Source organism: Anguilla rostrata, chromosome 6, assembly GCF_018555375.3.
Source record: "Anguilla rostrata isolate EN2019 chromosome 6, ASM1855537v3, whole genome shotgun sequence".
Classification (NCBI taxonomy): domain Eukaryota; kingdom Metazoa; phylum Chordata; class Actinopteri; order Anguilliformes; family Anguillidae; genus Anguilla; species Anguilla rostrata.
The window spans coordinates 19,342,232-19,363,343 of record NC_057938.1 but is presented as its reverse complement, the minus strand read 5'-3'; the positions used below and the strand labels follow the sequence as shown (position 1 = coordinate 19,363,343).

The following is a 21,112-nucleotide window of genomic DNA, read 5'->3' as shown; positions in this document are numbered from 1 at the left end:
GGAGCCGAAAAGGAACTGAATTGTCATTGGTCAAATCTGAACTCGTCTGGAGTCCGCAGTGCTCTTGGAAAACCAGAAGGTAGCTGCAGCGTTTGACCTCATTGCGGTACGCAATCCCCTGACAATATACCATATAAAAGTAATTAGGAAATCTGGTCGGTCACAACACCATAGCACATCTGTATAAACAGTAGGGAGATACCTAAGTCGTTACAGTACTAGAAATACTATTGTTTGCCAGCTAGGTCTGTTGCTAACTTGTTACTGTAGCTTCATACTACTTGCGCTACTGACTAGATACCATGTCCTATCCAAAAATTATATAAGCTTGCTCTTTCGCATTAGCTATCTAGCTAACTCAGAAACCATGAAAATCTTGTGCTCTGACCCTTGTCCGACGTGCTCGAAACATTGTAAACAAAAATGGACAGTTGTATGAAGGTAAGGACTAGCTACAGCAGGGGTGTCCAGTCGTACCCGAAAAGTGCCGGTATGTGTGCCGGGTTTTGTTTGTTTTAACACTTCAACACCTGATTTAACTATTTAAATTATCGTTGTCTTCAGCCAAGACCTTGGTAAGTAGTAATTGGTGTCTTAGTGTTGGCCTAAAATAAAAACCTGCCCCTGACACCCCTGAGCTACAGGTGTGACTAGATGCAGGTACCCAGTATCTGGAACCAGATAGCTCAGCAAGCTACATGACTTTGCACAGCTGTTTTTAATTGCTGTAATTTAGCTGACCAACACGTCTGATTGTATTTAAAGAATCAAGAATCAGCTACCCATGCACTTTGTAATACCAGTAGCATAATGGTTAGAGAGCTACTTGGGTCTCAGTGACAAGGGTACTATTAGCCCAGAGGTACATGCTGATATGCTGTCACTGCATTGGAGCAAAGCATTTAACCTGAACTGCCTCATTCAGTATGTAGTAGTGCACATTATATGTTAAAGTCAATTTGACTGCCTGGCTGCTTTAGAAGAGAATACACCTATAATAGAAGTTTTGTTCTCTGTTGTTTGCAGTTACTTCCAGCCATGGCAGCCGGCTTTCCGGGAGTTAGACTGGGACTTGCAACGGTCAGGTGGTTACAGACACAATCGTCTTCACCTTTAGCGGTGATTGGAGGCCGGTTCCCTGTGATGACAGGTATCTTATCGGGGTGTGCATCGCGTAAACAAATTCGGCATGTCCACGTGACTGGAGGCCGGTCCAGCCCAGCCACCGGCACGGTGCCAGGCAGGCTACCTTTTGCTACCGTTTCCCAGCAGGACCTGGAGTTCTTCAACAAGCTGCTGCACAGCAGAACCATCACTGACCCAGATCTGCTGGAGTCCAGCAACAGGGACTGGCTGAATTCGGTGAAGGGTGCGTGTAACACTTGCCTGCCTCGGTTAGAAGTGGTGCAGACTCCACACACAGCTCCCTTTTTGGGTGGAAGGAATATCTGTCATTTATTATCGCGTTGTATTGTCTGCTTGTTCACAGGGTTCTGTTTTGACCTGGGCACTATGGAGGCCAGTTGTATGTTATAATAATGTGATGTGTAGAGGCCACAATATATAATTTTTAATAGTGGTAGACAGTGATCGTCAGATGAGTGCATTCATGTAATATAAATACTGATTAATATTTTCTGTATCTGGACTTATTCCTTGAAAACAATTAGTGTAACTTGGAAGTTTAGCAAGGAGTCACCAAGGTTATAATTGCAGGTGAAGTCTAGATTTAATTGCAAAAGCATTCCACAGCCTCCTCTAAGTATGGACTTACACCTACCATCTGTGGCATTGCAAAATGCTGAATTTAGCTCTTGATCTCTCGTTCTTCTTAGCTGGTTTTTTATTAGGGGCTATAACCCTTTATCTGAAAGTAATAAAAGCACAGGAACTGAAACTTGTACTTGTGAAGCCTTTGTTTATTTCCACCATTTTCACAGGATCCAGTGAAGTGTTGCTGAGACCAGAGAGTACGGAGGAGGTTTCTCAGATTCTCAGGTATTGCTCCCGTCTTTGCACAAGAAAGGTTATTTGGCTTCGATTTGCCTTTTAAGTGTAAAATCTTCTGAAACAGACGAAAAAAAGTGTGGCTTTGAAGGCTTGTCTTCTACCCTACGGTATTCTTGAAGGTACTGCAATGAGCGGCGGCTAGCAGTGAACCCTCAGGGCGGGAACACAGGGTTGGTAGGTGGGAGCGTGCCCGTCTTTGATGAGATCATCCTCTCCACCGCCCTCATGAACCGCGTCCTGAGCTTCGACCGCGTGTCTGGTCAGTTTGCTTCATGTTTGCTGGTGTCATTCTTGCACTGCAGATGTAATCACATGCAGGGTGCTTGTCCTGAACTGCTTCGGCATTTATATATAGTTTCACAAAAACCTCCTCCTTGGATTATGAGTCATTTACGATACGTAGAGCTGGATGGAAACTCTCCCCATGTGTTTAAAACTAAACCCAAGCAATGTAAACCAGCAGCTTGGGCACTACAAAGATCGTCTGTCCCTGGATCGAGCATTTTGCAATCCCACAGAATGATGCACAGAAATGTCCATTCCTATGCTGTAGTTTGGCTGTACTGTAAAGTTTTTCCCCCCCTTCCTTTCAGGCATCCTCACGTGCCAGGCTGGCTGCGTGCTGGAGAAGCTCTCCGACTACCTGGAGGAGCGTGACTTCATCATGCCCCTGGACCTGGGGGCCAAGGGCAGCTGCCACATCGGGGGGAACGTGGCGACCAACGCCGGGGGCCTGAGGCTGCTGCGCTACGGGTCCCTACATGGCACGGTGCTGGGCTTAGAGGTGGTAAGCAAAGGCATGCGGGTGGCAGCATTATGGTACGCGGCATCGTGTGCTTTCTACTCTTGCCTTGAGTTGGAAGGCCCTGTCTTGTTATGTTACACTATCGTGTTTATTGGCTTAGTTTATGTTTACAGTTATGGGTTGCACAAAGGTGTTTTTGTAACAGTGCTACCGTGTTAATGCCTCCTGAGTCTGATAATTAAATTATGGGCTATGAATGAAAAATATCTGCACATACATGCCTTCATCAGCATTGTTCTGCTGGCAATTCTTATACACCTACCATACACTGTATAACTGTACACTGTATAAAAGTACCCAGTACATATAAGTCGGCAACAGAAATAGTCTTTGTCAGGAATTAAAAGTGCCTACCTGTAAATAAGCTTGGATTTTAAAATATTATCTGCTTTGTCAAAAAAAATCAGTTCATTCATACACTTTTCTTGAAAATATGTAGAATTTAGTCTCACACATCTTTCCCCCTTGCTGGTATATGCAGGTGATGGCTGACGGGCAGGTTTTGAACTGCCTGGCGGGTCTGAGGAAGGACAACACAGGCTACGACCTGAAGCAGCTCTTCATTGGCTCTGAAGGGACGCTGGGGGTCATCACAGCAGTTTCTATTCTGTGCCCACACAAACCTAATGCAGTCAACGTGGCCTTTTTGGGTATGACACATGCTCAATAACCCAATGGTTTTATTCATTTCACTTCCTGCCATTTCTAAAATAGTGATTAGTCAGTCTCTAGGACAGCACTTGTGTAGGACAGCACTCTTGAATGCTGGTTTCAGTAATTCAAGTGTTTGGTTGGTTGATGACATTACCTTTCTTGCACGGTATGAAGAAGGGTATTTTTCTGTCTGCTTGCAGGGTGTTCTAGCTTCCAGCAGCTTCTGGAGACCTTTCAGTGCTGCAGGGGCATGCTGGGAGAGATCCTCTCTGCTTTTGAGTTCTTGGACAGTTCTTGTATGAAACTTCTGGAAACGCATCTGAAACTGGTCAATCCCATTACAGGTAAAGTGGACTGCAGACTGCTAACATTCAGTCACGTGATTGTTCAAGTGCCAGGGCTATTACCGTGGGCATTGCAAAGCTTTTGATGTGGGAGCACTACGACAATAAAATAGCTGCTTGTTCTCTCATGAATTTTTGCAGTTGCTTTTTTTTCTGCTGACCCTGTTCTCTGGACAATCTCAACTTTGAAGATGTAATTTACACAAGGTTGTCAGTCCCTGAATTTGGTGGTCAAATGCATAACAGTACTCTTATTTGACGGGTACAATTCCATTTCTGGAAGGAACTAAAAAAGCATAAAGAGCCTTTGATTCAAAAAAATATGATGAATGTTTCTGTCCCCGTTTGTGTTTGTTTCTACGTGATATTACGTCATCTTGCAGAGAGCCCATTCTACATCTTAATAGAAACAGCTGGGTCTAACGCCACCCATGATGAGGAGAAACTTCACAGCTTCCTGGAGACGGTCATGTCATCATCACTGGTGGATGATGGGACGGTTGCGACAGAGCAAGCAAAAATTAAGGTCAGGTCCCTTTTTTGTCTGTGAAATAGATCAACTGGTACTATTTTTCTGACTAGAAAACAAGAAACAAGATTAAGTATACATTCCATACAACTGGCCAGTAAGTTACATTTTGGTCCCATGACCATAGCAACCGGTTCCAGACTTCATTCCAATGACATTTGGCAGAGTCCTGATGCTTAGTTGCTCTCAGTAATGGCTTTCTTTGTGCAACCCTTCCAAAGAGCCTGTTGGTATGGAGTTGGTGTTTGATGGTTGATTGTGAGAGTTGGGGATACAACTGAACTGCAGTTGAATAGTTACTCAATAAAAAAAAAAAACTAATTGTAGTAGAATAAAATTATATAGTTTTCCCATTTGTTTGAGCATATAATATAGCTAGTTATCTGTGTTGTGTATTCTATTTTATACAGCCTTTTTATCCTCATTTTCATTAATGATTGTGGACATAACTGAACATGCTACCAGTGATACTGGAAGTGAATATTTGTTTAAACCGGTTATTGCATGTAGGCACTGTGGGCAATGAGAGAACGCATCACTGAGGCCCTAACGCACGATGGCTATACCTACAAATACGACATTTCTCTGCCCGTGGAGAGGATCTACCAGCTTGTGACCGACATGCGTGAACACCTTGGAGAGAGAGCAAAGAACGTGGTTGGCTACGGACACGTAGGTAAGACGAGTCCCGACCGTGTCATTGCCGACTGTGTTCCGTAGCCCCACGGGGCAACGCCTAATTGATGGTAGCGTCGCCCAGGGTCACGGAGGGCTAAGTTGGTCGGTATCTGTGCCTCATTTCTCTCTAACGAGCCCTGCGGGTCAATCGGACACCCTCGTTCCGCTTGTTAAAGCTACACATGAAGTGTCTTCCCCCCCCATGACTCATGGCTGCGTGAGCTTGATTGGGCTGCGGTATGAAAAGAAGCAGCTGGCAACTTTGCATGCTTTGGGGGAGAGTGTAAAAATAGTCTTAAGCATGGCAGTCCGGAGGACAGCTGACCCTCGGCCCTAAGCATTTCCCCCGTGTGGGTGGGGGTTCGACCTCCACCATGGCACTTTCTCAGCTGCGGTTCCTTCCGTCTCTTACTCTCTCCGTTTTCTACATGCCTGAATGAAGCAAAAAAATACAAAAGGAAGACTGACTGTCCAGTTCCCCTGTGAAAAAAAGCCCAAGCATTATACTATTCCCACAACCAGATAAATTGGTATTGCTCTCTAAATAATGCTAGCATACCATGCAGCATAATGAAAAACTGCAGTTTCTGCATGAGCCTGACTCCCGTAGTTCAGCCGAACTGTGTGGCTTTAGCAGCAGCAGGTATGGGTGACCCCATGTGCCTCTCTCCCTGCTTAGGCGACGGGAACCTCCACTTGAACATCACCTCCCCCGCCAAAGACCCCGCCCTCCTGGCGGCCATCGAGCCCTACGTCTACGAGTGGACGGCCAGGTTCCAGGGCAGCATCAGCGCCGAGCACGGGCTGGGCCTGAAGAAGAAGAACTACATCCACTTCAGCAAGCCTCCCGAAGCTGTGGCCCTCATGGGAAACATCAAGAGCATGCTGGACCCCCGCGGCATCCTTAACCCCTACAAGACCCTTCCGGACTGCCTTCGCTGAAGGGGGGTCGTTCTGGCCCGCCTAGGCCCTCAAAACATTCCCACCGACCGCCTTGTGTTTGACCACTGCTGTGAGCTCTTGGATCAAAGTGTCGCAGGGTAATAATACAAAGCAGGAGACACTGGCTTGTGAGAATACCTTGTTGGACAGTACAAATGAATGACTATGACTCTATGAGTATCAAGGGGACGGCGAGGCGTCTCATAACACTGCCATTGGGGCTGCCCCCACAATAAAGTCAGTGACAGCATTGCATAATACAGTGAGTCATTCACAGTGAATGCATTTTTGGGTGCATTTTGTTCAACTCATAACTCCCCAGCCTCACCACACCATGACTGTATATGATTTAGTAGTTATTTTACTCCAGTAGCAATCCAGTTGATTAAATGGGAAGGGTTATGTACAATTATATTTATGTATGTTTCCTCTAAGTAAAGGTAGGTACGGTGATTTGCTGAGCAAAGAAATAATTGAATACATTGCCCTTCTAGATCTGGGTTGCTCAGGCATCTCAAAATTGAATCACTAAGTATTGAGTATTATTAAGTATTAAGCAGCAATGCTAATTGATATGTATGTAATTTATAAGCTATTGAAAGTTCAAATACTTTTGGATTTCCAAATAAATTCCCAATACAGTGAAAACTGCCTTGCACCTTGTTTGAATGAAAAAAAAAAATGGATTCAGTAAAGCTGCTGTGAACATGGTTTTTATTGCATGTACAAAAAAACAAAAACAATAAGCAACATTAAAAAAAAGTATTTAAACAAATGTGACATTTTAAAATGAACAACTATCTCTTCATGGTGCCGCTGCTTGTATACAGTAAGCACTTTTCCTTTGCAGTTGTGTAATGTGTTTCCATAGAAAGACTGACACAAATTCTGAGGAGGCTTTTAAACTCCACCTGGGGTAATTTAATAAATTGTTCAAATATAGTGTGCTGTTTAGTCACGATTAGTCAGCATGTGTATTGTAGCCACCATTGCTGCATGTGCTACTGTAAAACCTGAGAGTAGCATCAAAAAGGTTTTCCTGCCAACAGCTGTTATGACCAAGCCATTAAAAGGTAGGTGCACAGTCTCCTTGCAAAGTTCATTCAACCAGTCCCACACCATGGAGCACTGGGACCTCGGCCAGTCCAATCGTGGCCCTGTAACATCAGGTGTTGATGTTTGATTGGTAGCTAGCAACTCACCACGACAGTGGAGCCACAGACGACACCAATATAAGAAATGCAGTTTTCTAGGCACCAGCCGGGATTCTACAGAGAGAAATGGGACAGTACATCACAGGCCCCAAACCAGAAAGACCCCAAATATGCAAACAGAAGCCGATCTCACAGATGTCTTTCTTTGGGTTTAAGTGGTTATAGATTGGGTTTTGTAGTAAAGTGAACCTTAAGTATCCCTGCCTCCATAATCCCTGCTCTGGACCAGGAAGTGTTCAGCATAGCATTCTCATAGGCTGGTTGTCCACACCCTTGACTGACTCAAGTAATTATTTGTAGGTTTGCAGCAGTGTGTAGCCATCTCAACTTGTTTGTGCAAGTTTGCAACTTTAGATATCTAGATAAATAAGCTCAGAAATGACCAAATCATACAACACATTCTAATATTAATAATACGCTTCAGAGCAGTTATGCAAGTCATCCACTCAGTAAGGGTGCCATGTGTTTAGCCTTAGTGTTAACTTGTCAGATATGCAGTTACTGTAAAAGCAAATATAAATGAATTAAGCAAATCAAGAAAAACAGCTTTTTGTTCACATAACCAGTAGGTTTTCTGCAGTGTATATAGGGGCTACTTAGTTACATACAGTTTATTAAATATTAGCTATTTAGTGTATTTCACAGTTTTATAAATTTCTACTCTCAAGTGTTTGTAATTCTTAAGTTCTTAACATTTTTATAAGGACAGTACTCTTATAAAAACAACTTTAGTGTTTGTATCTTTCAATATTTTTAGTGTGTATCTTTCAGTGTTTTTAACTCAAATGCTTATGCATTCACAGTATTCACAGCATTCAGAGCTCACAATGGCAAACTTACAATAGCCATTTTTCCTAAATTGTGTATCTGATTATGTTTGGTAAGCAAATTTATTAAAAAAGGAAAACAACGTCAAGATTCATTGTTGTTACTTCATATTTTTGATCCTTCAAGGATATAAAAAGATAATAAATACAAGACCTTGGTGATGTAAAAATGTTTATAAACCATAGTATTTTTTGTTCCTCTTGGCTTGGTACCTTAGCTTTTCTGCTAACGATGGCTTGACTCACACAAAAACAAAACCAGCATACAAGCAGCCGTTTGAACTTGTACCAGAATGGCCAACTCACATTAAAGAAACCATGCAAACACACAAGAGAAATGGACTCAAAGACTCACATTAAATATGAAGCACGCGATTTGTCTTTTTCAGGAAGTAATAATTGTACATGCCAGTCGACGCATTCAGGCTGAAACAACCCCACCCCCCTGCCCTGCTTCGAGCAGGATTTTTGCATTTGAGGAGGGCTGAGGGTGGCTTGCAGCAGAACAGCGGCTGTGGCTCTGTGTCAGTGCAGATGGAAGCTAGCAGGGTGGATGTACAAGACTGGCATCGCCCTCAGTCCCCGTGTAACAATGCACTGCCATTTAAGCATCTCTCAAAGCATCGAACCAGAAGCAGACGCATAAAATGGTCGCCTCTGACAGCACTCGTTCGGAAATTGGACGAAGCAGTAAGGGCTCTGCATGCATAAACTTGCATGCCTGTCACCCCTGTGGACGCAAACACGCACTCATTGAGTTCAGAGCATTCAAACTTAAAGCAGACTTTTTTTTTTTGCTATTCATACTTAGTCCACTTTAAGTATGAACAGCAAGTCTCTCCTCCAAATTACTACCATCTTACAGCATTTCCACAAGGAGCTGCTTAGCCAGCCAGTTTTCCACAAAGCAAGTTTTATATTAATATTTATGAGTAGATACTAATTAGCCACCCAAAAACAAGTGAACATTAGCCCTGCCTTCTTGTTAGCAACCTAGCTAGTCAGCCAATTAGCTCTGTTGGCATTTTCTATTAAAGACTCTGTGCCATTTAAAATTTTTAATAAGCCACGAGATAAAGCTGTATATTTACTTTTTCCAACTTAAACAGGATAATTAAACAGTAAAATTATAATGTATCATTCTGGTCTTAAATAAGTAATTTCTAAACAGGACAACTAGAGATGTGACATTGCATGCCCAGTCTGTAATTATTATATTCACTCATTCACAAGTTCTCTACTGATTGGCCCACTAAACTGGCATGGTTTCCAAAAGACCAATACCAATGCTCCTGTAGTGGGCAGCGCAAGAACTTTGTTCCTTTCAGCATAAAAAAACTCATAAAATAAAATAAAAATAAAGCTTAATATGACAGTTTTCTTCATTGGTTCTTCATATATAAATACAATAAAATAATATTAATTGCACAAGGAGTTTAACATTACAGACCCTGCAGACAAGCAGCATTAGGCGTCCAGCTAGCTACAAAAGCTTTTGCTGAACTATTTAGCGAATGTAACACTTGTCAAACCACCTAGGTAGCAGTAGTCTTCACTGCAGTGTAATTTAAACTTACGTTAACTAGCAGCTTATTAAAAGAATGATGCATTTAGCTAGCTTGGGCAAAGCTAATAACAAAAAGTTGTATTTCTGTGAAACAAAATAAATGTAAGCTGCCCATTTTCTGATTTAGCAGAGGAAGAACCTGCTCTCCTAAAGACCTTCGCAACCTTTGTAATCAACCAATCATCAACCACATACATCTTATGGGCAGCTGCCTTTGCATTGGCATAGTAAAAACGTTTGGTGATAGCCACATAGCCCTCATACAGGCAACAAGGGCAACCATTTTGTCTACAATAACATCCTTATGCCTGCATGGTCAGGGCAGACAAGGCAGGTGTGAAAAGCATGCAGCCATCTCTATAAAGCGGTAACCATTAGCATTGATGAGGCTGTTCAACATTTTCCACAACATTTGCCACAGCTGAGACAAGATAGCCTCATGCTCTGAATTCACAACTGTGAGACACATGATTCTGGGCAATGAGAATAACCCGCTTAATATTCATTCATAAAGAGAGGTGACATGATGGCCTATGGCACTTTTTTCCAATTTGTTTTGCAGACAGCATTGTAACGTTTCACAGAGCAGTATTCAGTGGTTGCGACTCCGGTCCAAAACGATGCTCTTTCGGCAGTTTCGTTCGCGGCGGCAAGAGATTGGACGATGGAAGCGCCTCGATAAACGAACAAGGGAGGAAGGGAAAAGGAAAATCTAAGGCACCCTACCATTATGCTCAACTCTTCCACCCCCTCCCCCTTCTGCCCAGAAATCCCAAGCGTTCACAAACATAGCCCAGGGGGATACTGAATGCGGGGAGACATTTTGAGGGGAGGGGTTTGAGGGGATGGGGGAGGGGGGGCTGGGCAAAGCTGATTGGCCAACGAGAGGCCCATTTCCTCTGGGGTCTCCCTCGGGTAAGTCGTAGGATCCCAGTTCACTGCAGGGTGCTTCTACACAAATACCGATAGCTGCCCTCCCTCACTGGGGGAAAAAAAAACTCGCTTTGCTGAACAAACACACATGCACCACATTGTTAAGGAACAAGCCAGAGGTTATGTGAATGTCAAAAAAAACAAGCGAAGAAACAAAACAAAACAAAAAAACCCCAACGGCAAAACCAACCATGAAAAAAATGAAAAGACTACGACGAGAAGAAAAAAAAATTCCTTTTTTTCTTCTTGGAAAGCGCTTTAGTGTTTGTAATGCATGCCAGTTTGTGGGAGAAATGGGACCTTCCTACGCCACCCCAAACCCACCACCAGCATGGAGGCTTCGTCCTGCTTCAGAGAAGCAGAGCCCCTTACATCCCCCCCACCCCATCGTTCTACGCCCCATGCCCCCTCAGCAGTCTGCCTTGCCCTTCTCCAGGGAGCTGTGGATTTTGTCCAGAGTCTTTTTGATGCGCAGGGCGGTGAGTCTGGCCGAGGGGTTCTGATACCAGCACTCCTTCATCAGCTTCACCAGGGCTGACAAGGTCTGTGGAACAATCGCACCAAAAAGCATCACCGTCCGCTACCTCACTCTGTCTGACTCTGTGACTGCCAATGGGCTTCCCAAACGGCTGTGTCTGCACAAGCAGGCCTTGGACCATTAATACTGCACTGAGCTTATGTCCTTTCATATTCACTTGGAATCCTGTATTTAAGCAACTCATACCTTTCATGCTGACACACAGTACAAAACCTACTACCCCTGAAATATTACTACCCCTGAAATATTCAAATAGGATTTTAAAACTTGTGTGTGGCCTTATTCTACCAAATACATGGACATGTAAACATACAGGCCTTGATTGTGTATCACTATGCTAAGATGTTCTTACTTAGCTGTAACATAAGGGTTAGGGGTTGTTTTATAAAGTTGGGTCTTTATAAAAAAAATGTATCTCTTTTTGGTTGATCATGGATAAGATAGGACTCAACGCTGAAACTGTACAAAGCCTGTTCTCTTGACATCCAAATTTTGACAGTCAAGTTTCCTTGTTTTTAATTACTTAGTAAGATCTTCGATAAGCTGCACAATGTTAAAATACATTTTAAACGAATTACAGGCAGGCCACTGGCAGAAATGAGGTCAGTGGCCTTCTTGCACTCACTGGGTCAGAAAACCACCGGTTTGGGATGAAGGGTCTCTGCTGCTCCACGCAGACCACTTTGCGCATGTCATCGAAGCTGGGGTCGTTCGGCACGAGGTCGTAAAACGGAGGCTTGTACTCTTCAACGATACCTGAAACATACGTTTCGGGAAGTGGGAGCGTCAACCTTTTGCCTACAACTCTGTTCAAACAATTCATCAAAAGACAGAAGTTACGCGAATCGATTTAAAAATATTACAAAGCCAGGGCGGTCAGCTATCAAACTTAGCTTCAAAAGGTTGCAGGGTACCGTCTGCCATAAGATGATAGTTCTTTGAGGTGTGAACACAGAGAAATCTGCACCCCTTCCTCACGCACTTGAAGCTCGAGCGAGCGAGCGCTGGGGAGCGTTCGCCACCCTCACCGTTGCTGTACGTCCGGCGGGCGATCTCCCACAGCACCAGCCCGAAGGCCCACATGTCCACGCGCTTGTAGGCGTCGAAGCAGTCCGTCTGGATGGACTCGTCCAGCACCTCGGGAGCCATGTACCTCTTGGTGCCCACCTTGGGGTTGTTGCCCACCTCCAGCCGATTGTCCGACTGAGAGTGTGTGACGGCCAGACCTGGACCACAGCAAAAAAAGAAAGAAAAAAAGAGCATTTTGTCAACTTCAACCGGCACAAAGAGTCCATGATAAGGTGGGTGAGTGGAGTCTTTAACTTGTACCTTTCAAGGTGCAGTGCAGAAAGTTTAACGGGTCTCTGCAGTTTTTATATAGCAGAAACAAATATAAACATGTCAACTGTAACTACTAATTGACTCAATATGTTAAAACCAACACATCAAACCCACTTCAAGGGAGTCCACTCTATCCATTTGGAGGAAAACAAAAAAAAATCCTGAGTGATAAACATATTATAGACTTTCATTTCTATGGAGCCTCTGGAGGAGTAACTGACTCCATGCAGTGGCAAGGCTGTGACAGGAGGGGGCGCCTCTCACCCAGGTCGGCGATGCAGCAGCGCAGGTCTTTCTTCACCAGGATGTTCTTGCTCTTGAGGTCGCGGTGGGCGATGGCGGGCTTGCCCTCGGTGCCGAAGATCTCCGTGTGCAGGTGCACCAGCCCGTTCGCCACCGAGGCGGCCATGTGCAGCCCGTCCACCGTCTCCACGGCGACGCGCTGCAGGTAGTCGTAGAGGGAGCCATTCTCGTGGTAATGGGTGATGAGCCACAGCTGGGTGCTGGAGTTCCGTGATGTCATGTCTGATGCCATGAACCCTGCCCGGGGAAACGCACGACCCCCAAAAATTAGTCTGTCCAATTTATAGAACAATGAAAGGTAAAGGAGCTCAGCTACGTAGTTACCCTGTTATCCTGCTGCCACGTTTTTCCTCACACTGGACAAAAAAGGATACAGCACATTCATTTGACAAGACAATGTCTTGGATTCAAAAAGCAACTGTCCCAAACTCACAATTAAATACAAGTGTTAATTTTATCTCCTCCAACACAGTTCAAATTTGCAAAAATGTGTGAAGAAAGGAACTAACACTCGCATTTATTTTTAAGTCAAAGTTAAGGACAAATGTTGTCCTGCTTTTCAACCAAAACCTAGGGTTCTGGCTCCATATTTACAAAGCATCTCAGAGAAAGAGTTGTGGAATCAGGATACTCCCAGTCATATCCTAACCTTATCCATCATGAGCTAAAAGGCTAAACTGATCCTAGATCAGCTTTCCAGCTTTCTGAATACAGGCCCTGAACTCTGATGAACGGTGCGTGATAGCCCAGGATCAGAGCCGTAATGTATCCCCACCTAGTATGTTTTCGTGCCGGAGGAGAACGGTGTTGTAGATCTCAGTCTCCCGGAACCAGGACTTCTCGTCCCTCGAAGAGAAGATTTTCACCGCCACGTTCTCCCCCTGCCATTGTCCTCTCCACACCTCGCCGTAGCGCCCCTTTCCTTGGGACAGTCGACAGGGACATTGGTCATCAACCCGTCTACTCCACCCCTGCGATCGCGCTTGTGGTCATAATTATTCACTGCGGCCTTCCGAGGACCAAACTTTTCTTTCGGGACATCTGGCACATCAGGGACCGGTTACACGAATGCAAAAGCACACACACAAAATAATGACTAGTGAGGACCCTACCGACGCACTCCACCAGGCTAATCTGTCGAGCCACCGTCCTCTGGACCAGGAAAGGCAGACCAGAGCCACTGCCCGAGGTGCAGGAGTGACTCAACAGATCCTGTAGAACAAGCAACAGGAATACATGAGTTAAGGGCTGAGAGAGCTGAGGGCTTACAAATACACTGACAGATACACAGCGAACAAGAAGCAAATCTTTCATTTCTTAATTTATGTATGTATCTATTACTCTTTTTTTCCTCTCCAGTTTGGATTTCTCAGTCATATTTATGTGCACTCATTGCTGCAACCTGCAGTATTAATTTGGGAGAGTACAGACGAGCGTGTGCTCTCCTCTGAACCGAGCAATGTTAGCGGCTGCATCTCATCACCCTGCTGTTCGCAAGTCACAGACCTGAGTCAGAGGAATGAGTGGCTTAAAGGGACAGTTCACTTTCTGGGTTTTTTTATATACTTTCAGTTTTACTGATGATTTATGACTAGCCCAGATGGTTTTTGCTAGAAAAGATATTGAAGATATTTCCAGAAGTTTCTGATGACCTGTAGGGCTTTCCATTGGCTGGTATAGGGGCACAAGGGGGTTCAATTAGGGTGAACATTTATGTTGAAACAATGCATTTAATCAAACATTTATGACATATCCTCGCTAGCAAAGGATGCATCGGTTACAAATTTAAGGCACACCCTGTCATTATATCCTACTCCTCAAATTAGGCAAAAATAAGGCACATTAAAGGACGGCTTTGTCCAAGACCCCAGGACATGGCCTGAAAGGACAGACAGACAGACAGACAGACAGACACTGCTTGAAAACGTTGCCTTAGCCGCTGGCTACGCAACGCCCTGGCTGGCTTGATTTAAACAAAAGCTCTCAAATGCAGTGTTTAATCTGCATAAGCGCTCGTGTTTTCTGGCTTCAGTCAGCTAGCTGACCTCCTAAAAATTGGCAGGCTTTCACTGGCGTGATCGCGCAACATAAATTCCAATCAGTTGGCCACCGCAAGCCTGTGATGCATCGACAACCTTTCCAAACCGCTAGACGCTAAAGTCGCTTTCGTCTGATATGCGGTTTTGGCCAGCGACGGGCGGGGAAGCGCCGTCTCGTTCGTTTGAAGCACGGGCCGGACCAGCTGCGAGGGTTAGCGGGGGCGGGGAGGGAGGCCTGGCTCACCGCCAGCGTGCTGTCGCCCACGTTGGACGCCATCAGGCCGTCGATGGCGCCCTGCTCGGCGTCCAGCTCGTGCAGCCTCTCCAGGCGGCCGTGGCGGAGCCGACGGCACGCCAGGACGCCGAGGATGGCCAGGAGGGCGAGCACCACGAACGGCGTGACCACGAAGACCACCAGGGTCTCCACTCTGTATCGGGTCGGTTCTGCTGGGGGCACTGGTTGACAAAAAAGAAAACATGAAACAATCGATTAACACTGTATACTATATACATTTTCTTTCACAATTTTTTATTTTGACTTTACATTACTTGTAAGTGTCTTCCACACAAATTTGCACTGACCACACAGACTTATAAGACACTATAGAGACAACATTTAAGAACATTCACAGATGTTTCTACATGACACATACCCATATGTTCTATGGTTAACAAGGAGTGCGGAAGCTTTGCACATTTAATCTAGATGTAACCGTTTTAGTGAATCATTCCATTAAACATTTCAACCAGTCCCAAAGTACCATTGCTGAAGATGGGTAGAATCGGCTTCAATGGCTCCAGATGGGTGTAGGGGTTGTGTAAAGTGCTGCCTACCCACTATCACCAGAAATAACATCTGTTAAATAACCTGCAGCCCTGTGCTTTAAAATTGATACCAGGGCCTTCTTTCCATAATCCTTATATAATCCTAGATATCCAAGCAGTAGCAGAGACTCCCCCATTTGTGTGGGCATTTATTTCCTGCGATGTAATGGGATTTCAGTTTATGACGTTCTAAATGATGAAACCCCAACCAAAGGCACAAACATCCATCCATCCAGAAATTATCTATACCCGCTTATCCTGGGCAGGGCTGAGGGGGGTGCTGGAGCCTATCCCAGCGTGCACTGAGCGAGAGGCAGGAATACACCCAGGACAGGCCGCCAATCTATCACAGGGTGCACACACCATTCACTCACACACTCACAGCTATGGGCTACCTGCTGCACCGCCATGCCACCAGGCATAAACATAAAGCCATTAAATCTCATGTTGAACTACCCTCCCCAACAATGCTGCAGTACCCACCCTTGAGCAGTAGGGGCGTCAACGTGTCGCTGCTGTCGTTGGAGTTGCACAGGTGGTGGGAGCAGCACTGGACGGCGTAGCTGACGCTGGGCAGCGTGGAGCAGGTCAGGAGGATCTTCTCGGACTCGTTGAGGCAGCCGCGTTTGAAGTGCGGCGTGTCGCCACTCAGCGTCACCGAGGAGAAGCACTGCCTGCCCTGGCAGAGCTTCAGGATGCACGCGCTGCCATCGCACAGGCAATCGATGGCGCCACCTGGAGGCCAACGCGTGACAAACTAGTTACACAGACAGCCTATGCAGATAAACATGCACGTGCATAAATGTATATACACATGCTGAAAAACAACAGACCAGTGGCTCTCTATTGAAAGCCCTTGTTAGAAAAACACAAGCTCTTTATACATTTCATTGAAAACCAATGCTACCTGATGTTTGGTCACAAAACGCCAAAACACTGTTTGGCATGAAACACATTATCCTGTCTGTCTGCAGAAAATTCTGGAACAAATGTGTACCAGAGATATGACTGCAGAGCACTGTGCTAGCTGTAAATTTTAAATACAGGAACACAGAATGTGCAGACTCCCTGGTTAGCGGTCACTAACCATACCTTCAGCTGATGTCTGTAGGATCTTCAGGACCAACAGCAGAAGCACTTGCATGCTGCACTGAGCCATCAGGGTCACTGCAATGATAAAGCAGGCAGTTTAACCACAGGGTAGGCATTTCCAGAAACACAGTTTAGGACATTTTCCACAGCTATGAAGGTGCTTTGACAGCCCAGTTCTTACAAGTTCTTAGACTCTTTGATCTTCCCGGATTCTACAGTAGTCAGGTAGTTTTTCCCACTGATTTATCCCAGGAACAGGTGTAATAGGAAGCTGTTTTTTGAGAGACGGTCACTAATTCTTCTTAACATTACACCAACATTTGCGTTACAAACCATCTGCATGCACAGATAGTGTTTGCAAACACTGCACAGGGTCTACTGAACCTCACTCAGAACATCTAAATGCAGAGGGAGCATATACCAGTTCAGACTGGATAAATCTCTGATAAACCTGTATAATCGTGATCATGTTCCAACTGTTCTGCGCAGAATTGAAGACTTTTGGTTTCAGTTAGGCATCACTGGCACAGAAGCGAACAAAATAATTGTTCTAATGAAAGCAGGAAAAATAGGAACTATTCATTTCAGGCAGAAAAGAATCATTCCGTTTCCCTGCATGCAACAGGATGCAACATCCGATATTTCACAGCTGAGCACTTGATTCACTTTCAGAAGGGGGGGAGGAAGACTGCATGTATTTTGGTGTGAGTGTGAGCATGCGTGGGTCATTGCCATGGCAACCCCAGAAAAAGAAGCCCATTACCAGAATGATATCAAAAGTGACTGGAGTGGAGGGCGGAACATTAAGATCACAAAAAGACAAGAAGAGTGCTTCAAAATGCACTCCATTAGGGGTTTTACCAGATGCCACCATTGACATCAGCATATAGCATCCCTGGCTCATTTGAACCATCCATCAGAAACATGCTAGCTCAAGATGATTACACGTCATAGGTACGACACCATCATTGAAAAAAGTGATACTGCTACAGTTCGTCAAACTAAGGTCTACATGTAAACTAGGCAACTTTCATATTGTCCAACATTTGCCATATTTGGTTTAATGACACAAGAGGAGCCTTGGAAACATATAGGCTAGAAATTTGATCAGATGAGATGAAAAATCTAAACCACATTATCTCAGCTTTTATACCTTGAAAATAATACAAAATAACCACGTTCAGTCAAATCTATGATGTACTGTCTTTTTGGACACTTGCGGAATCCTTGCTCCTTCAAAAAGGCCTTGGAGGCCGGACGCTCTTTTCTGTCTGGGCAGGGGTGGGTGTGGCTACAGAGCCTGCGGGGTGGGATCAGGTTTCAGCATGGCGTTCGTAGCTAGCTACAGCAGTGGAGGAGGAAGCACAAGTACAGCAAAGCGAAATGACAAGCCGACAGGGCTTGTTAAAAAATCAAAGTCAACCTTGGAATTTCATTTTCTGGATGAGGACAGCTTAAGTTCACAATGGAGGATGAAAAGGGACTCGGAGTTGGCGTGTTTTCTGTTGGACAAGCAATTAAGACTACCTCTAGCTATCCAGCTAGCTATTTTAGGTAGCCAGGTGGCCAAAGGGGTACTCGGGGAAGTGGGCAGGGTTGAAGATGGAGGAGGAGACTTATATTATTGTAAACACAGGACCACATCAAGGCTGAAAAAATCATGCACAGTATTCCTTCACCACTGCCTAATTCAGACAGTCCTTACTGTCACAGCTTTGATGTTGGCTACCTAGCTAGCTACTTCAATGATTAAAACTCCCCAGTGAATATTTTAGAGGTGAAAAGTTACCGAAAGTCGGTGAAATGCCGTCTCCATTTGGTTGAAAAGTTTCTAGCAGACTATGACGAAGCCGGACTATATACTGGTAAAACCTAGCTATATTTGGGTTGACCTAACCCGTTTACGTCAAAACGTCTCTCAACCTAGATTTCCACCCCTTTAGACGTCTGGATTCTGGCTTTTGCTCACTGGGTCATTCCACGGGTGGTGACGGTCAGATCTTTTTTTTTTTTAATAATCCGTTTGTTAATCAATACCTCCCACTCTCAGCTTCCAGACAAGATAAATTAACAAAGCCAGCTGTAAACAAAACAGTATTTCTAATGTTGCTTCTATTATAGACCAGGGAAGTATCAAGCTAGCTTTTTTTTTTACATTTGCCATCTAAATAGACAACAATCGGCACAGATCTACCAACTTTAGCCACGCACTAACCCAAAATTTGCATCAATTTAAGAAGAGCATTAGTCAGCGCGACAGAAATATCCAGACGGTCACTGATTGTTCTTGCCATAATTGCAAACGCTTGTGGTCCGTTACAGTAGAAACGCTACACAAAACGCCCACCCAATAACAAAACGTTGCGTCCTGGGGGCCTACGCCTGTCTGTAGCAGCAAGCTAGCGCAAGTGCGCGTCTTTAATTTGTCTCCGCCGTACTCACTGAGAAGCATAACTGCGACAGACGACATGGCACCACAACAAATTGGTTCAGGCTGGCGCCTGTCTGCTGTCCTGATGATATAGCTACAGCAGCAGGCGCTGGATCTGCGCTGGATCCTGCGCGTCACCTGCCCCACAATACAAGCGCTCTGTTCGCATCAGTGTTGTATCTATCCCTTGACTTATTATTTTGCTAATCGACAAGCTACCAAAAATGAGAAATAAAACGCATGCGAGCGGTAGTACTGTGGATAGTGATTTACCATGGGACACATATGCGCTCTATCGTAAGCGTAGCTGTTGGCTAGCTAATACAGCAACAAGCAAGCCAATCGGAGCCGTCAAATACTAACGTTAGCTTTGCTAATTATAGATATACACCAGCTAACTATTAATAAGCCCATTTGAAATATCACCACTTTTCCATTTGAAAACGTGCAGCTAACTAGCCAGACAGGCAGCATGGGTAGCACTCCGGCACAGACACTGTCAGTAATGTTAGTCTAGGCTATCTAGCTATCAAGATTCTGAGCTAATAATAATCCCAATGTTCGCTAGCACTGCCCGTTTATTTAACCCCGCTGTCTGGCTGGGTAGCTTCTGATTACTGCTAAGAAGCTAAACAATGAGCCTGAAAACTAACTTATTTAGCTTTGCCACGTAGCCACGTACTAGCTATTTGGCTAACGTTAATAAGCTATCGATATCTAAACGATGACAGTCATAGCACAATGTTTGCTTACCTTTATAACTAATAATATATTAGCCAGCAAGCTAATCTGCACTGCGTCCTCCAATTTCTGAGAAACAGCACCCCCACAAACTGTCAAACGATGAGCATCATTTCTTACCTTAATCAATTATATTTGTACATTTCCTATGACGTTTTCAAGGAATTATTCCCGATTAATTCAGAAAAACACTGAATTTCCAATAACTGGTTGACTACACAACATGACCGCCTCCTCACCCACAGAAACACCGGAGTTGTGATAAGAGGAGCGATTGTATTACGTCATTACTAACGACAAACGCCAAACTCTTGCGAAGGACAGCATTATGGGCACTGCAAGTCCTCCAACTGTTTCTGTGGTTAAATATATTATATAAAATATATTATTATTTTGAGTCCTACCTCCATTAGATCATGATTCATCAAAATAAGCAACCGACCATTGGTTTATTAGCAGCAGACATAGCAGAATTTGAGTTTGCCATCAGAGCGTCCGCCAACTTGGCCGGGCATACCAAGTTATGAGTTTAGTGAGGCTAATTTCTAGTAAATCTTTTTTAAAAAGGGATTAAAGCTGAGCTCGCAAGTATTTTAATGAAGTTCCTTGCAATGAGTGCTGGCTCAGCCCTATAATATAGACATCATTTATTCAAGACTAAGCTACGTTGTTAGAATCAGCATTGATGGGATACAGTTGACATCCCGTCTAGTTTCCCTTTCTGCTTCTTCCCTGTCTGAATGAAAAACAAAAAATACGAAAGGTGGATGGAATGTCTGCTCTCCTTTAACCAAATAAAAAAAGGTTTTCAGTGACTTATTAAGATTAAGTGCTTTTTTAAATATATCTTTTATAAGATAAAATGCTGTCTGATGATTAGCCTAATTTAAGTGTAGGCTACTTGTACTTTGTTGTAGTTGTAGCCAGAGTTTTTGCTCCAATAACATGGATTCAAACAAAGTCAAAGGTTACATGAGTGTTGTAGCTTTCATGAGCTTTCAGCATGTATTTTTGCTTTGGCTTTTTATAATAACTCTGTACTATAGTTAAATTATAGATCATGCCAGTCCTGACTGAATTTCTCCTTAGAAAGGTGAGGAAGACTACCATGCTAAAGATTTGTAGATATTACTTTGGATATTAGGTACAGGAGCATGGTGCTCACAGTAGATATTACTCAAGAGAAAATAATACTGTCTTCCCACTGCTAAAAAAATAAGCCAAAATTGCAAATATCCTCATTTAATCCACAAAAATGAATTTGTTCTTACAAATCTGGAATGGAAGCGGTACTCAAGT

The 21,112-nt window shown here is 44.2% G+C and overlaps 2 protein-coding genes across 8 annotated transcripts; one reads left to right on the top strand and one right to left on the bottom strand.

Annotated features, from left to right (window-relative positions):
- The first annotated feature begins 1 nt into the window (after position 1).
- d2hgdh (D-2-hydroxyglutarate dehydrogenase) lies at positions 2 to 6,243 on the top strand. Of its 4 annotated transcripts, none has more exons than XM_064338861.1 (10): positions 2 to 79; positions 1,027 to 1,369; positions 1,941 to 1,998; positions 2,130 to 2,269; positions 2,604 to 2,797; positions 3,297 to 3,465; positions 3,670 to 3,813; positions 4,197 to 4,339; positions 4,853 to 5,018; positions 5,700 to 6,243. In XM_064338861.1, exons 2-10 carry the CDS (start codon positions 1,039 to 1,041, stop codon positions 5,960 to 5,962), a joined length of 1,608 nt encoding a protein of 535 aa, XP_064194931.1. In that variant the 5' UTR covers positions 2 to 79; positions 1,027 to 1,038; the 3' UTR covers positions 5,963 to 6,243. The 4 variants fall into 4 exon arrangements, with proteins under 4 accessions (XP_064194931.1, XP_064194929.1, XP_064194928.1 ...); XM_064338859.1 differs by having other exon boundaries at positions 2 to 106; XM_064338858.1 differs by lacking the exon at positions 2 to 79 and adding an exon at positions 177 to 441.
- A 416-nt stretch (positions 6,244 to 6,659) lies between these two features.
- acvr1l (activin A receptor, type 1 like) lies at positions 6,660 to 20,091 on the bottom strand. 4 transcript variants are annotated; one of them, XM_064338865.1, is made up of 10 exons: positions 19,934 to 20,091; positions 16,642 to 16,716; positions 16,033 to 16,284; positions 14,969 to 15,180; positions 13,798 to 13,897; positions 13,461 to 13,607; positions 12,647 to 12,922; positions 12,070 to 12,267; positions 11,667 to 11,797; positions 6,660 to 11,047 (listed from the first exon to the last, which is right to left on the bottom strand). In XM_064338865.1, the coding sequence occupies exons 2-10, from the start codon at positions 16,706 to 16,708 to the stop codon at positions 10,913 to 10,915; spliced, it is 1,518 nt and encodes a 505-aa protein (XP_064194935.1). In that variant the 5' UTR covers positions 16,709 to 16,716; positions 19,934 to 20,091; the 3' UTR covers positions 6,660 to 10,912. The 4 variants fall into 4 exon arrangements, with proteins under 4 accessions (XP_064194935.1, XP_064194936.1, XP_064194932.1 ...); XM_064338866.1 differs by lacking the exon at positions 19,934 to 20,091 and adding an exon at positions 19,826 to 19,850; XM_064338862.1 differs by lacking the exon at positions 19,934 to 20,091 and adding an exon at positions 19,084 to 19,790.
- Positions 20,092 to 21,112: the final 1,021 nt, after the last annotated feature.

Excerpts from the sequence above, each read along its gene's own strand:
- d2hgdh (XM_064338858.1), top strand. Across the intron at positions 2,270-2,603 it reads GAGCTTCGACCGCGTGTCTG|GCATCCTCACGTGCCAGGCT; the intron begins GTCAGTTTGCTT and ends CCTTCCTTTCAG. Across the intron at positions 5,019-5,699 it reads GGTTGGCTACGGACACGTAG|GCGACGGGAACCTCCACTTG; the intron begins GTAAGACGAGTC and ends CTCCCTGCTTAG.
- acvr1l (XM_064338862.1), bottom strand. The coding sequence starts at position 19,111 with ATGTCGTCTGTCGCAGTTATGCTTCTCA. Across the intron at positions 16,717-19,083 it reads TGTCGCAGTTATGCTTCTCA|TGACCCTGATGGCTCAGTGC; the intron begins GTGAGTACGGCG and ends TTATCATTGCAG. Across the intron at positions 12,268-12,646 it reads CTGCTGCATCGCCGACCTGG|GTCTGGCCGTCACACACTCT; the intron begins GTGAGAGGCGCC and ends GCTGTGGTCCAG.